Source organism: Poeciliopsis prolifica, unplaced genomic scaffold (assembly GCF_027474105.1).
Source record: "Poeciliopsis prolifica strain line A6 unplaced genomic scaffold, Auburn_PproV2 SCAFFOLD007, whole genome shotgun sequence".
Classification (NCBI taxonomy): Eukaryota; Metazoa; Chordata; class Actinopteri; order Cyprinodontiformes; family Poeciliidae; genus Poeciliopsis; species Poeciliopsis prolifica.
The window spans coordinates 15,109,474-15,124,655 of NW_026562382.1; the positions used below are offsets into that span (position 1 = coordinate 15,109,474).

Sequence of the window (15,182 nt, forward strand, 5' to 3'; positions counted from 1 at the left end):
CTTACAGTTAATGATTTTAGCTTTTAATAAAGTTCTATTAAATACCATTTGATAATAACTAAAATTAACTTTATTAAAAGTTTTTTTTTTTTTGGGGGGGGGGGGTTACATTTTGCTTCTTGCTTTTCTCAAAGCGTTTTAAAGCAACTATGTTTATTTGACATTATTGTACCTTTAACGTTCATCCAAGCATCAGCCCCTAACTTCCCAGGCACCAATCAGACTCTGCGACATTGTGAATAATTTGTTTGGGTCAGTTACTAAACATAAATTTCACATATATTCATTTAGAAACAGCAATACAAATGTGTTAACTTAGGAAGAGTTCAGAAGTGAATATGTGGTGAAATAACCAATGGGGTCCAGTGCAGTGGTTTCTTAATTTTTTCCAGAGCTTTATATACGGTGACCCTTTTCTAAAGTTAAAACCTCTCCCTAGGTTACTTTTTTATATTTTACTGATCCCTGATCCCCTCTCCTTATTTTTTCTGCAGTGCGCCTGCCAGGAATCAGGACTTATGTGGATCCCCACACGTACGAGGATCCGAGCCAGGCTGTTCATGAGTTTGCCAAGGAACTTGACGCCTCCTGCATTGCTATTGATAAAGTCGTGGGAGCAGGTAGGGCTGAGGAAACACACTGTTGCATTAGTCACACATGCAAGATGTGGGTTGTTTTGGACAGGTTTTTAGTAATACCGGACTTGAAGAATGAATATAATCATCTCCTAGGTTCTAATTAGACTTGTAAAAATATACCCCCTTTGTACTCACCAATATTTTTAATTGCATCAATGAGTAATTTAGAAATTTTCTCATGACCCTGATTTCAGAATGACCTGTTGAAGCAATTTAATTAAGATTAATAATGCAGAAAAAGTTCTCAATATTACATCACCATTAATGCCATTTGTTTTCTTACTTCTTTATAATTAATCTACACGGCACAAGAGTACTTTATGAGGAATAAATTAAATTCTACATGTATCAACATTTTCAAAGCAATGTCTGGATGAGTTATATCTGTGCTACATACAACAATAAGAAAAATATTATGTTTTGGTTTTACTTCCATCTATCTTTCTACTTGTTACTTATAGTACAGGAGAACAGAAAGTAATGTGAGGCTACCCGTAAGCAAATACCACGGGCCTTTTTGTAGAAATAAAATAAAATCCCTGTCTTGTTATTTTTCCACCCGTCACTTCCCATATGGTAAAGCTGATAACTTGAGCAGTAGTGAAGACTGGACAGTGATCAATTATGATTCATGTCGAGTTCAGTCAGAATCTATATATTCAGCCTCTAGCACACAAGTTCAGTCCCATCAGACTTTCACACTGCAAAACTGATGGGATGACCTGGGAAAATAGTGGCTGACGAGACGCTGCTTTTATTTAGAGGGGTGATTCCAAAAACAAGAACCTTATAGTCTCCAATAAATATGTGATGTAACTGTCAGATCTTTCCTTTGATGTTTAAAAAAAAAAACGGAAGTGGAGTTTGATTTTGGTATTTACACCTACATTTACCAAATGCAAACATTGTTGTCTGTTAACTGTATCCTGCCAACTATCCAAATTTTAAACTTTAATGAGGACACAAAACCAAACCGCATATTTCTTTGACTCTGCCTCAGCCCCTCTGATTGTTAAGTCGACTTTGATCTTGTTGGCAACTTGTGAACTTGTGTTATAAAGCAAGAACAACACAGTTTGCCAGTCCTCTTAGATCGCTCAGACCTCAGCATCAAATCTAAACACCATGGTTCTCCTAAAACAGGAAAGGAGTGAGTGTTCCTAATTAAGCCTTATTAGAGCAGGATCCCCTTTCTGAGAGTGACCACATGAAGAAAGTGCCTCTGCCTGTTTTTTTTTCTTTTCTTTTTTTTCTGTGCATAGCTGAAGGCCAGGGGAATGAAGCAAACCAGGAAAGACCAGAAACACTTTTTGGTATTTAGACAGGTTGTAATTATTCTGGTTTAAGTCATTCCAGACTGTTGCTTCATGTCCACTGTTTGACCCACACTCTCTGATCCAGAGCTGCTTTTGGATACAAGTGTACTGGATTAAGAAAAAGATCTGCACGTCTGAGCTCTGACATCACCTCGCCTAAACTTCTTTAGGGTGTGCATGCATTTAGGCTCAACACACATTCAAACACAACACAAAGAAGTATGACCAGACTACAGTTGTTGTATAGTCTAGCCAGAAGTCTGTCACTTGGGTCTATGAAGTGGCTGGACTACCTAAAAAGCTTGCACTCCCTTACAAAAACATACACATTCTCCACAGACTTTCTCAGTTTATCTTAGGATGGACAAAACACAGCCATCTCCTCAAGATTAAATAAAGCTCCATAAGCTCTTAAAATGTTGATTTAACTCCAGACAACCAAAGGTTTGAAACACATATTATTGAAAATATAGGTAGAAGTTATATGACGATAGAAATCAAAAATGATATGCATTCAAACAAGTGATTTGTGTTGTGTATATGTTATCTTAACTGTAGGTGAGTTTGGAGAAGTTTGCAGTGGTCGCCTAAAACTGCCCAGCAAGAAGGAGATCTGTGTGGCCATCAAGACTCTTAAAGGAGGATACACAGACAAGCAGAGGCGGGACTTCCTTGCAGAAGCATCAATCATGGGACAGTTTGATCACCCCAATATCATCAGGCTGGAGGGCGTAGTGACACGCAGTAAGTGCCTTCATAATCCATGTAAACATTTATAGACACAGAAATATTTCTTTTCTCAGTAAAATAATTTTGTTCAGTGAATATCTAAAGTGTCAGTCTTTGGCTATATTGGCACACAAATCTAAAGCAAACTTTTGACAAGTTTCAAAAAGGGATAAAAAACAAAGACATTTTACCGTTTGCAAATAAACCAGGCTAGACACAGGATAATTTTCTTAGATGTTGACGTTACACATGGCTGTAGTAAACAAGAAGTAGAGGTTGCAAACTAGTGTGGATCTCATGTCTCAGAAAAACAGAGAGAATTCTCACCCCCGAGCTTTTGGTTTGGACCGCGCTCTGAAGGGGAAACTTTCCTACGTCTTCCATCTCCCTTTTGTGCGTTAACTCTTTTTTTTTTTTTTAGAAAAGCCAAAAACCACCTCAAGTGACCTAAAAAACTTTTTTGAGAAATTGAGTAAATTATTTCAAATTATAGTGTTTCCATAAATATTTTCTAGTGTGCACATGATGCACATAAAAAAAAGCATTGAAGGAAACATGTAAAATATAAGCCTGATATATTGCATATATATTTTTTTTTTCGAACGTGATAATAGTTTAAAATTACACACATGAACAAGGAATGCAAAAGACACACATATATATAAAAATATAAATAAAAATTCAGAGTGAATTGTTCCAAATGTAAAATAATATATGGCTGTGCATTTGCTTTTAAGCCAAGTAGGGAACAGAGCAAACCCGTAGAAGAAGATCCATTGGTCCATTTATATTCAAAAGTTCTAGCCTCGTGCAAAATGTTGCTAGGAAGAAAGTTTACTCTGCACATTTCCCTGAATAGATCATCCCACCACAAATCATGGTGGTGGCAGCATCATGATATGGAGAAGCTGGTCAGAGCTGACGCAACATTGGAAAGAAATTATGACAAAAACAAAACAAAAAAAATTATGAGCTGAAAAACCTTCAATACTGAATATGAAGTTCCACTTGCAGCTGTAACTGCAGCAGAAGGTTGGCTGAATGGTCCACTTCACTACTATACACAACTTTCATACATCACAAAAAATCCCAATGCAATACACTTAAAGTTTGTGGTTGCATTGTTACAAAATTTACAAATATTTCAGGTAACAAATACTTTTATAAGGTATAGTATGTAGGATTTCCCAGAATTCAGGTCAATTAAATGTTTTTGTTTATTGTTTAAAGAAACATTTTGCAAACAGAAAACACATTGACCAGAAAATGACACGGTTTCTATATTTTCCTTACAAGGATAGGATTATTGTTTTTTTGGTCTGTTATTTTTTTAGACCAATTGTGGATTTGCAATTGTCTATGACAAATGGTTCCACAAATGCCTGACACTTCTGTGTAAAAAGCAATGACTTTTACTGAGCTGCTGTGGTATAAATCTCTGCAGATCAATGTGCTCTGATCAAAGTCTGTGTCAGGCACAAGCATTAAATCCATAAATCCATATCTCTGACTTGCACCCCTCTGGGCCTCTTTATAAGACCATCATTAGCACACACAAGACCTCTTTAAAAGGGAACGACTGAAGAAAGAGGAAAATAATGAGTCTGAACTTTGCCGCTAAAAAAAAGACCTGGCCTCTTACTATCCCTGCGGCAATTGCCTAGTTAAGTAGTTCAACCTCTACAGTTTTTCTTAAAATACCTGAAGAAATTTCTCTGACTTTACTTTCTCAGATTTGTTTATCTCACATTTATTTCTTATTTCTACTTTCCCTGATTTTCACTAACTAAAAGAAATCTTGTTGCCTTGGCTGAAGGCTAAGGGACCAAGACTGATTTCACGTACTTGACTCTTATCACTCTTATCTCCGTCTGCATGTGTTTTTGCAAGAATAACACTGAAATAAAACTTCATGCAAAACGATGAGCTTGATTTGAAACCTTCTTGATGACAGGGTCAACTGCACCACTCAAACCGTTTACTTACACACAGAGTGATATGTCAAGTGTTTAATTCTGTTAATTTTGGTAAAAACGTAATATCAGGTCAATGAAAAGTGTTTTTAAATACAGAAATGCACTCTCTTCAATGTGGTGTGACATAAAGATGAAAAGCTTGTGAAGCATCTGTGGTCGGCTTTTACTCATCTGGATTTTGATAAACTGCTGGCTCATGAACTGCCCCCGAAATCTTGAATACGCTTTGCTTTAGAATCATGGATGGGACATTTTTTTAATCCACTCAACTTTCCATTAACATTTTAAGATAGCGCACCATGTGAACAGCCAGATTCTCAAACCACGACTTTTTGTGGCTTACCCTGCTGTTGGTGGGCATCACTGTCTGCTGGAAAACTATCAAGTCAACTGTCTCATCTATGACTGGGTAGGCAATATCACAACATTACTATGTTAAAAATGCTTTTTATTGGTATTGTGTAGTTTTATATTTGGGGAAAAAGAAATGGTCATAACCACCACGTTTTTTAACTGAATTGTTGAAACAGATTGATTTTTCAATGATTTCTAACTAACTGAAACACACTTTTATGTTAGATGATCTTTTTATGTTAAGTTGAAGCCGAATGTATGATGAGAATGATGCCTCTCTTTCTGCAGTTAATGAACCAGCATTGAATTTTGTCACAACTAGTTTCAGTCGTTGCACTAAGACTGGAAGACACATCGGGTGCACGTGTGTGTGCATATGACATTTGTAGAGATGTTCTGAACACATGTGCATAAGTCAGAGCAGCACAAGTGCAGGGCCTACTTTTTAGAGGGTCCATTTGATATGCTTCCCTACGCAGACACACACCTAAACGCCCAAACACACACAGCTGGAGGGTGATTTATTAAGCTGCTCCTGTTAATTCTTAATAATCCTGAGACTTTCACACCCCATTTACCTTGCTGCTGCTTTTGGCTGATCCAGGGGCTGCATGTTTGCAGGATCAGACGCACACACGCGCGCACACGCACGCATGCTCACATGTGCTTTCTTCTCTTTCAAACCGCTTCACACACATCTGCATTTGCACACATACTCTCGCACTTTAGCTGTCGGAACAAAGGGGCCTTGGGGCCTTTATCTTTACTGCCAAAGTTGAGAATAGAGAGAAAGAGGGAAGGGAAGAGGGCGGAGGACAAGCAGGAGGATAGTATGCGTGTGTGCGTGTGTGTGTGTGTGTTCCTGTCGGCCACTATAAAAGTCATTTGTTGGTAAAGGGAACAATCCATCACAGCCTTTTAGGAAGTGGGTGTGGGCGGAGGTTGTTTTACACCAGCTTTAGTTGAATGATGAGATGTTTTACTATAGTTATTGTTGAAAGTTTTGAAATTTCTGGCAAAATCCATGCTTCCTAATTAAATAGTCACAGAAACAAAAATGCACAAATGTCTGAATTCAAAGGGTTTTATGGGAAGTAAATAAAAGTACAATTTAGAAATTCCACAGTAATTTGAAGTCATTTGTAGATATAGATCAATTTTACTACATTAAATTTAATATGGGTAGTATTTTCCAATAGAATATCAATTTACTCAAAATTGCTTTATTTGGATTAAATAATGTTATCACAGTGATTTTCTTAGATTCTTATTTTAGTTCAGCTTTTTTTGACAGAAAAGTCCTTTAAAAAAAGATATTTTCAACAATATAGAAAAGAGAGTTAGAGAAGAGATCGAGGGACGGGGTAACAAAGGAAAGGTAGGTCAGAAATAAAAAGGGACAGGGGGAAGCAGGGCACATAAATCAGAATCAAACTGGAGAAGAAGCACAAACCACAGTTAAGTCAAGAGTGACGTGCAGAGAACGTATCTGGGACACAAACAAGTCCTTACTCTGACTCTCTTCAGTCAACATCTGGGTAATCTGAAGATTTGTTTTTTTACATTCCCTGCAATTCCCAATCATTCCCTGGCCAATGACTGATCAAATACAGATGGAACAAGGAAACATGGTTTTACAATCAGATGATCCAAAGAAATAAACACGTTTATTTGACATCTGACCTATAGGAAACCTGTGACAAGACATAACCGAGACTTGAATTAAAAAATAAAAATATTCTTCAGTCCAGTCCCTATAATGGGGCTTTTAGTTTTACTTTAGTTTAACTCACCACACCGTTGAATAAATTAGACTTTTCTCATTTCTGCTAATAAATGCTTGCCGTAAGTTTCATGGTAGTGTGGCAGTCTGTGTTTGTAGACACTACAACCATAAACAGAACTTTTCAACTTCCAGGTAAACCCGTGATGATTGTCACTGAGTACATGGAGAACGGATCCCTCGACAGCTTCCTAAGAGTAAGTAATTACACAAACACATGGATTCACTTATTATGCATGTTAGAAGGATGAATCATAAAAATACTAAAAATGAAGAAGCAATATCTGTGTTGCAAAGGTTCAACAGTTTGTTGTCCGCATCTGCGTTCTTTTAAGAATCCCAATCGAGTGTGGCAGATGACAAGCAGAGCCAGGCTCCGTCAGACGTCTCTTCCTGTTGAAAGGAAGTTGTTTCTTGCCACTGTCACCACATGTTTGCTTATTAGGTGGTAGTGCTGTAAAGTCATTGACCTGATTCTATCCGTTGGGCATCTAAATTTTATAAATTGAATTTGTCTTAGAATCAAATTAGAATGTATGTAACTTAATTTGAATTTGAGTAGCTAAATCCAGTATTATATTTAGGTTAATTATTTAGCTTTTGTAAAGTGCCTGGACATGACGTTTTTCATGAATTTGCACAATAAACTAGACTCATCATGTCTGTATTTTACCTAACCGGACAAGTTAAGGGACAAAGTGATGGAGTAATGTTGGTAATCTAAGATGGCATTTTAAAACATTGTTACTGATCTACAAGACCATTGTTTGAGCGATGGTTTGTGTTTCTAACAACATTCTAAATAACTTCCAGTGCTATTCTAAAAATGAAACCATCATTCTTTTGAATGACGGCAACGCAGCAGCTGTAATCGAAGTTGATGGATGGAACAGTTGTTGAGAAAGAACAGACAAGCCGGCAAATTCTTTTATGTTTCTTTTTTTTTGGAAGGGAAATAGTATATATCTATGTATTCAATATGTTTAATTGAAACAACTTATTTTCTATTGAAAACAATAATTTTTTCTTCCTGGGCACTTTCTGATCCGTTTCTTTGCTATGTAAGAAGAAAAAACAATCGATCCATAACTAAACTCATGCAAGTGGAATGATTGCAGACGCCATACGGTCCAGTCATAGTTGCCATTATCATACAAAAACCTATTATTAGACATGTGGGAAATCTTTCTAAAAATTAAAAGAGAGTCATATGACATTGGAGAATACTTTGGTTGGATTTTGCTGTCTTTTTTTTTTCTTTTTTATGAAATTGTTGCTGGATCAGGAGTAGGAGGTATCCAGTTAGAAATTCAGTACTTATGTTTATTTATTTTAATTACCAAAGCACAAGGAATACAAAATGTACACCTACATAATAATTTAATGTACAAAATATGTTTAAATCTATTTATGAACTCAGAATCCCTTCAGTTTAATTCCTATCTTGTTTTTTTTTTGTTTTTTTTGTTTTTTTTACTTTTAGCTCTACTCTGTCTGATGAGGTTCACACATTATATGCCACAAGTTCTATTTTGTAGTGCAAACTACTTCTGTTTTCCTTTGTGCTATTTGAAACATCTGATTCCAAATAAATATTGTGTAATTTGTCATAAGGTTCATGTCCATATTTCACATACTTTGCCTTTAAATTGTCAACACACCTTAAAAAAAGAAGAAAAAAAACTTTGGAAATATGTTTTTTTTTTAATCAATCTCATAAAATATCAGTATTTGTTCAGTTGTATTCTCATTGCTTTTGCAGTTCAGCTGGAATTTTACTGTTTTCATGGCTCAGTTGTTTGCTGAAGAATTGATCCACTCACTGAAATTAGTTAAAGTGCATCAGCCAAGTTGCATTACTGGCTTGAAAGCATGAGTGCCAATGCCTGTTTTACACATTTTTTCCATGTCTGTACTGTATCCAAACAGACCCATGGCGGCTATAACTGTTATTTCCTCATGTTTTCCCGGAGGCCTGTTCTTCATCACCAAGAACGGGGGCGCACATACAAATACACGCACATTCATGTTCTCTGTGTTATGCATCACAGCTTATGTCAGCATACTGCATCCACCAAAGCTTTGAAGTGACTAAACCAGGTGGCCTGGCCTATAAAGGGTCCAGATGAAATAAGAGAAGAAGTGGGTCTGATTGGTTTTCAAAGAAAAACACGCTCATCATACAAACTCATCTTACTCTTAGTTCTCCTTGTGGTGTTTGACAAGCAGAGGGTGAAGCAGAGCAAGAGGAAACCCGCAGATGACCACTGATACAAAACAGAGACATACAAGAAATGTTGGACACATTTGGTTCTAGAAGATACTGTAGTCATTTCTTTTTACTGGCTACAGGAAGCCAAGAATGGAGGTCCATTGGTTCCTTGTCTGTAATCCAAATAATGGTTGCGGTTGTATTGTGCCAAACATGTTTAAGGTGTATGAATACTTCTTCAAGTTGTTAAATTTAACTTTCATCCAGTCATTTTTATAGCCCTGGGATTCAGTTAAGCTTAAAATTGAGTACAGGAATGTCAGAGGTGTTTTTTAAAGGTTAATGAAAATTTTGCAAATGCTAATGAGAAAAGGTCAGACTCCACCTCTCTTATTTATATTCAAAAAGTACAGCATTTGCAGTTTTGTCCATTCATTTCCTATAACTCTTTCTCCCTTTCCTGTTTTTCTTTCTTTTAGAAACATGATGCCCAGTTTACAGGAATCCAGCTGGTCGGCATGCTGCGTGGTATCGCCTCGGGCATGAAATATTTGTCAGACATGGGCTATGTTCACCGAGACCTGGCAGCCCGAAACATTCTGGTCAACAGCAATCTGGTGTGCAAAGTGTCAGACTTTGGCTTGTCCAGAGTACTGGAGGACGACCCGGAGGCTGCGTACACCACCAGGGTAAGACGGGCCACAAAGGCAAATCAAGAACACAATAAACTACATGAATTATTGCACTGAGAAAGGTCCTGCGGCTCATTATTCTTCTTTGTTAGGTGCCTGTTAAAATAAAAACAACTTTGCCAAGATCATAGCAAGATACACAGCGTACGTTTTTATGTTTGCACGTCATAGTATTGACAGATATAATGTAGTGTTTTGTCATCAAACTGCACACTAAGGTTTAACAGAATTTTCTTCTCTTAAAGCAGATTTATTTCTTTCAAAATATGTTGTTTAAAAGTGTGAAACATCGTGAAGATATTGTTTTTCTTCGTTCAGTTTTGAGATTACTCTGGAAATTTGTAGATCTACAAGTTCTACATGCAGACACGTACTAATTTTCCAAAAAAGCAACATAAAAGAGGATTTGTGATGAAAATAATGTCTTTACCTCATTAACATTTTTGTGTTTTTTGTTCTTGATTTACTTCTTCAGTAGATGCTCTTGTCAAAAACTGAAACATAGCAGGAGCCGTGTCATGTTCCAGACGTTCATCTGTCTTTCTTTCTCTTGTGTATGTGCATAAGTGGTCAGCATAGCGTCTTCTGGTCTAAACTATGCATGCAACTCTTTAAAACAGGGTTTAATTTGCTGGTTGAGAATTGCTTTTCAAATAAACAGTCTGTGTGGCATTTGCCTTTCTCACAGAAAATGAATAAAGTGGAATAATAACACAGATTCACGACTCCATCATCCATGAGACTCAAAGGCTTGTTAGAAGTGTTTTATATTGTTTCTTGTCTGTGCTTGAATAAACTTTTGATTTTCGTATATGCATGTTTAGACTTTTTTTGTTTTGTCTTTTTGCCACCACTTGAGAGTTTAATAGAGCATAAGTTTAGGAAGATGTCATATTTATGAGATTTATAAGTTTATTCGTGCAACCATTTGTCTGTGTTCTCACTGTCTTGCATTTTCCAGTGTTTCCCTCAGCAGTAGACAGCATAATATGTTAGATCTTTTTAGATAACAGTCTGTATTACTGTGCATTCCAAAGCAAAGGCGAACTGACTTGGCTTGTCTCTGTTATGATTGGCCAATATCAACATCCTTTCTTTAGCACTATTTTCTTCATTTGTCTTGCTTTTCAGGAAGAAAAACAAATTTTGTTGCACAAAGGAAACATTGGAATATAATTTGGTTTATATTTCCCTTCCTTTCTTTAATGTTGATGGGAATTAATCTTGATTAAGACTAAATCTGTTCAAATATTTTTGTTATAATTTAATTCTCTTAGTCAATATTTTTGCTTCAAGTTTTTATAAACCGGATGGCTTATTTTGGTTTAGCTTCTCTTTGATTAATTATAAATTTAGATTCAAACATCTTCTACTTTAAACTGGTTTGAGTACACTTGCATTAATAAGAAATAATTTTAGAAATCTCAAAACATCTCTAATTTGCTTTTTATCGTTGTATATTGGAAAACATTTGCCATATTGGTCTATATGTGAGGGATAAAAGGTAGATTTTTTGGATGTTAAGTATTGCTAAATGTTTAAGTACGTGTATTTTTTTTTCTGTGCTTCAGGCTTAAATTGCGAGTGGGTATAACACATTAACACATAAATGTTTCCATACTTGGAAATAAATGTCAATACTCTGTGAGTCCTCTAAGTTTTTAGATAATAGTTTGCTGCATGAATCAGACAGTCATCTTGTCAGTTACACTTTTAGTTTTAAGGATCTGGCATGCTAAGACAACTGATAAGTTGTCTCATCGCTGCAGACAGAGCATCTGTACGTTCTTGCATGAAGTTAAGAAATGTTGCTGTTGGGCAATTTCCACCATATTTTAGTTGCAGTTAAGTAAATGCTGTAGCAGTACAGAACTCATGCTGTCTAACTTTTTAATTTGTCCAACAATGTGTAGGAAGGCAGTGATGGAGCTTTATGAACTAACACAGCCATTGAAACAACAGACACAGTAGTGTTAGGGAGATAATAGGGAGGCAAAGGAAAGGCATAGGTTTGCAGCCTAGGATGGAAAATTGTCTTGCTATCAAGTAATTTATCTATGCACATGAAGGTCACAAATTACGCAAAACAACACTTGACTAACACTTTTTTGTAGCGCCAGATTTGATTCCATGACGCCTCCAAGAGCCAGCAATGTCTGCAACACACTTTTTCTTTTTTTGTCTTACATATTTTCTGACTTATGTTTATAGGATTCATCCACAAAACAAAATATTAAAGCAAAATCATATGATATGATAATTCTTTCTCTTACTGATCACAGGGAGGAAAAATCCCCATCCGGTGGACAGCCCCAGAGGCAATTGCCTACAGGAAGTTTACATCAGCCAGCGATGCTTGGAGTTATGGCATCGTTCTCTGGGAGGTGATGTCATATGGAGAACGGCCATACTGGGAGATGTCCAATCAGGATGTAAGTGTTGCCAATTTTCTATTCTTTTTTAAGAAGGGGAGACAACTAAACCTCTTATTAGTGTGGTGTGGGGCAACCACGACACCAAAAGGGTTGGCAGCTTCGCTCAAGCTTCATCCAGATTTTCTCGCATCCTTTTCAGAACCTTTGCAAAAACTAAATGATTCAAAACCAGCTACCCCTGTTGAAAGATTGAGTTTAGTTTTGTGAAACAAACTGAATGACCTACATTCCCACAGTTGGAGAGTTTTATATGAAACAAAAAAGCAACCTAAACTCTGAACAAATATTTCTATTAAAACATAAACCAGTTATCAATATGCAAAAAAAAACCTGTTTGATTTTTTATATTTTTTTGTTTTATCTGGTCTACTTTTGTTGATTTCAAATGTACTATAAGAATAGATTTGTTGATCCTAATAACTCAACCATCTCTAGTCCAGAACAATTGAAAACAATTCTTTTATGGAAACTTTACATAAATTAATTCTAATTTGTTCTTGCCTGCAGGTAATAAAAGCTGTAGACGAGGGTTACCGCTTGCCACCACCCATGGACTGCCCTGCCACTCTCTATCAACTCATGTTGGACTGCTGGCAGAAGGAGCGGAATAACCGTCCGAAGTTTGACCAAATTGTCAGCATCCTTGACAAACTCATCCGCAACCCCTGCAGCCTCAAAATCACAGCCAACACTACATCCAGGTATCAACAGTACACTGAATCGTTGATTTCCTTCATTCGGGATTTTGCACATAGAGAAAATAGCACAGAAAAACAAACAATAAAGGATATACCATCATTTGCTAAGCCAGATCTTCCAAAACAAACAATATTTTACAATCATCTACGTGAGTAAATTCTGGGAAATGTGAATGCAGTTTGAACAAAAGAAATATTTCTTCTTTTTTTTCTTCAGCTTTGATTTGCAGTCAAACGTGTTTATAAGCTGTGGTGATATTTCTTGCTCCAGCCTAAATGTACAGAATCATATTTTTTCTCTACTAATATATTAAGCCTCCTGCCTTTGAGAAAGACTCAAAGGCATTTAAATGATCAATTTAAAGGTAACTGAAAGTTTACTGTTTGTGAATAAAGGTTCAATTAATCAATATAAACATACAAAAGAAAGTATTACAATCTGTGAAAGTGAAAACATTTCTTTTCAGTTTATTTCACCTTGACAGTGCATAATGCAAAACTTGTAAAGAAAGGCTCTTCTGGGAGAAGAACTGGCAAAACTTTAAAAAATATATATATAAAAACACTACTTTTTGTTTTTGTTTGACTTTAACAGCACTTCTTCATCCTCCTGCCCCCTTTTGTTGTTCTCCTTGTGTTTTTTTCCTTCTTATTTTCTTCTTCCACTGGGCTTGTCTCTATTGTTTGGGCGACAATTCTCCCAGGGGGCCGTGGGGAAGCAGGGCAGCACATGTACAGTTGTCAGTTCTGAGCGGAGAGAGAGACGGGCGTTGGGTCTACAGCAGACGGCAACGGTATTATGGAGATGTCAGAGCTCATAACATTGACTAATGATTTCTTAAGAAAGTGAAAATAGGTCCCTTGGAGTTTGCATGTAATTTTCTTGATTGGCTTTTAACACTGGGTGAGCGCGGCCTGGCCAACTGAGTCCTGCTTGGTGATTTATTAGAACTGCTAGTGCGGATCTGTTTGTGTGTATGTGGAAGCGAGGGAGAGAATGTGTGGTGGCAGCGGCAGTTGCACAGCAGGAGCAGCTGCTCTCAGCTCAACACACCTCGTTTGTCTCAGGGCTGTCCTGGCAGGCTGCCCCCCCTCCCTCCCAACCCCGGACCGAAGCCTGCGACCAGAGTCGAGCATCTGGAGACTTGGGAGGTGGAAGTTGGTTAGAGTTTACTGTCTCTGCATGTGGATGGAAAAAGAGTTGGGGTCACTAGGCCAAGGTTGGCTGTCAGAGACAAATTATAGGCCAACAGGAGTCCAATCAGGGTTGGAGGTCACTGTCAAAATTGCTTTTCAAGGTGTTTAAAACATGAAACTGTAGGTTTTTGTGTTTTCTGAGAAAAGACATTGTTCATTTTGATCAAAAAAGTGTGGCAGTGGCAAAAAAATCTAACCTAGTGATATAATTGGTTGAAAGGTTGTAGTGCAATATGAATACTGCCTGATAGGAAAAATATGTTCAAATCTCATTTTATGTAGTCTGTCACGCTGCCCTCATGTATTTATATATTTTCTGCAGGTGCTTTTTCTTTCAATCCGAATATTGCGTGACGTTAACCGAGCTGAGGCTTTGTTTACACAAAACCACTGTCTGGAAACAGCTGGTATTTTCAGATGGTGATTTTGGAAAAGTTTATCGTCCCTGTTTAGGTGAGACTGCCAAGCCACCTTGAATCTGCTGCAGTTGTTCCATCAAGCAAAAACCTCAACTTTTTAAAATTTCACATCATGTTATAAAGCTATAGCCTAATCAAAAACATACCTTGAGAATTGCTTTTTTTCTTGCATGTTTGAGGAATTCTTGAATTTCCCATGGGAGCTATTTAGGGGCGTCTACACACTGGTTCACACAGAACCAGTGCCGCCTATTTTCACGAAGCTCTTCACAGAGCAGCCCTCTCCTCCACCTATCAGCTCTTCCAGTCTAGCAGTAGCAGCAGCATTTGTCAAACACCTGGTGGGACTGTGCTGAGCTTATCATCCAAACTACTTCTCAGTCAAAGCTCCTAAGAATGTTTGGTAGCGACATAATGTCATGACAGTTAAGGGGTTAACCAAGAGCATGGCAATCTGTTTGTGCAAAGGAATAAACATAGCTCTGTAAATAAATAGTGGGTATGGTTGATTATCTATTCCATTGCCTGGATATCTTATTGGACACCAAAGCAACATGCATAGCAGCTGCACCAATCTGTGTATTACAAGAAATACTTCATTGCCACCATGCTGGTGTGGTTGTAGGATGACTGAAGTTTGGTAATGCAGCCAGGCTGGTTGTTTCAGATTCTCTTAAATAGAATGTTCTGGTTGCACATCACTGATAAATAACTTCTCATTCTCCCACATGTC

The 15,182-nt window shown here is 37.2% G+C and overlaps 1 protein-coding gene across 3 annotated transcripts in view; it reads left to right on the top strand.

Moving 5' to 3' along the window:
* epha3 (eph receptor A3) overlaps positions 1-15,182 on the top strand; it is a 99,009-nt gene that overhangs the window by 75,561 nt on the left and 8,266 nt on the right. For all 3 annotated transcript variants that reach the window (XM_055031565.1, XM_055031567.1, XM_055031568.1), the window contains exons 10-15: positions 495-620; positions 2,513-2,698; positions 6,932-6,993; positions 9,488-9,697; positions 11,983-12,132; positions 12,643-12,836. In XM_055031565.1, coding sequence (XP_054887540.1) covers positions 495-620; positions 2,513-2,698; positions 6,932-6,993; positions 9,488-9,697; positions 11,983-12,132; positions 12,643-12,836 — 928 coding nt within the window. The remainder of the gene's footprint in view (positions 1-494; positions 621-2,512; positions 2,699-6,931; positions 6,994-9,487; positions 9,698-11,982; positions 12,133-12,642; positions 12,837-15,182) is intronic.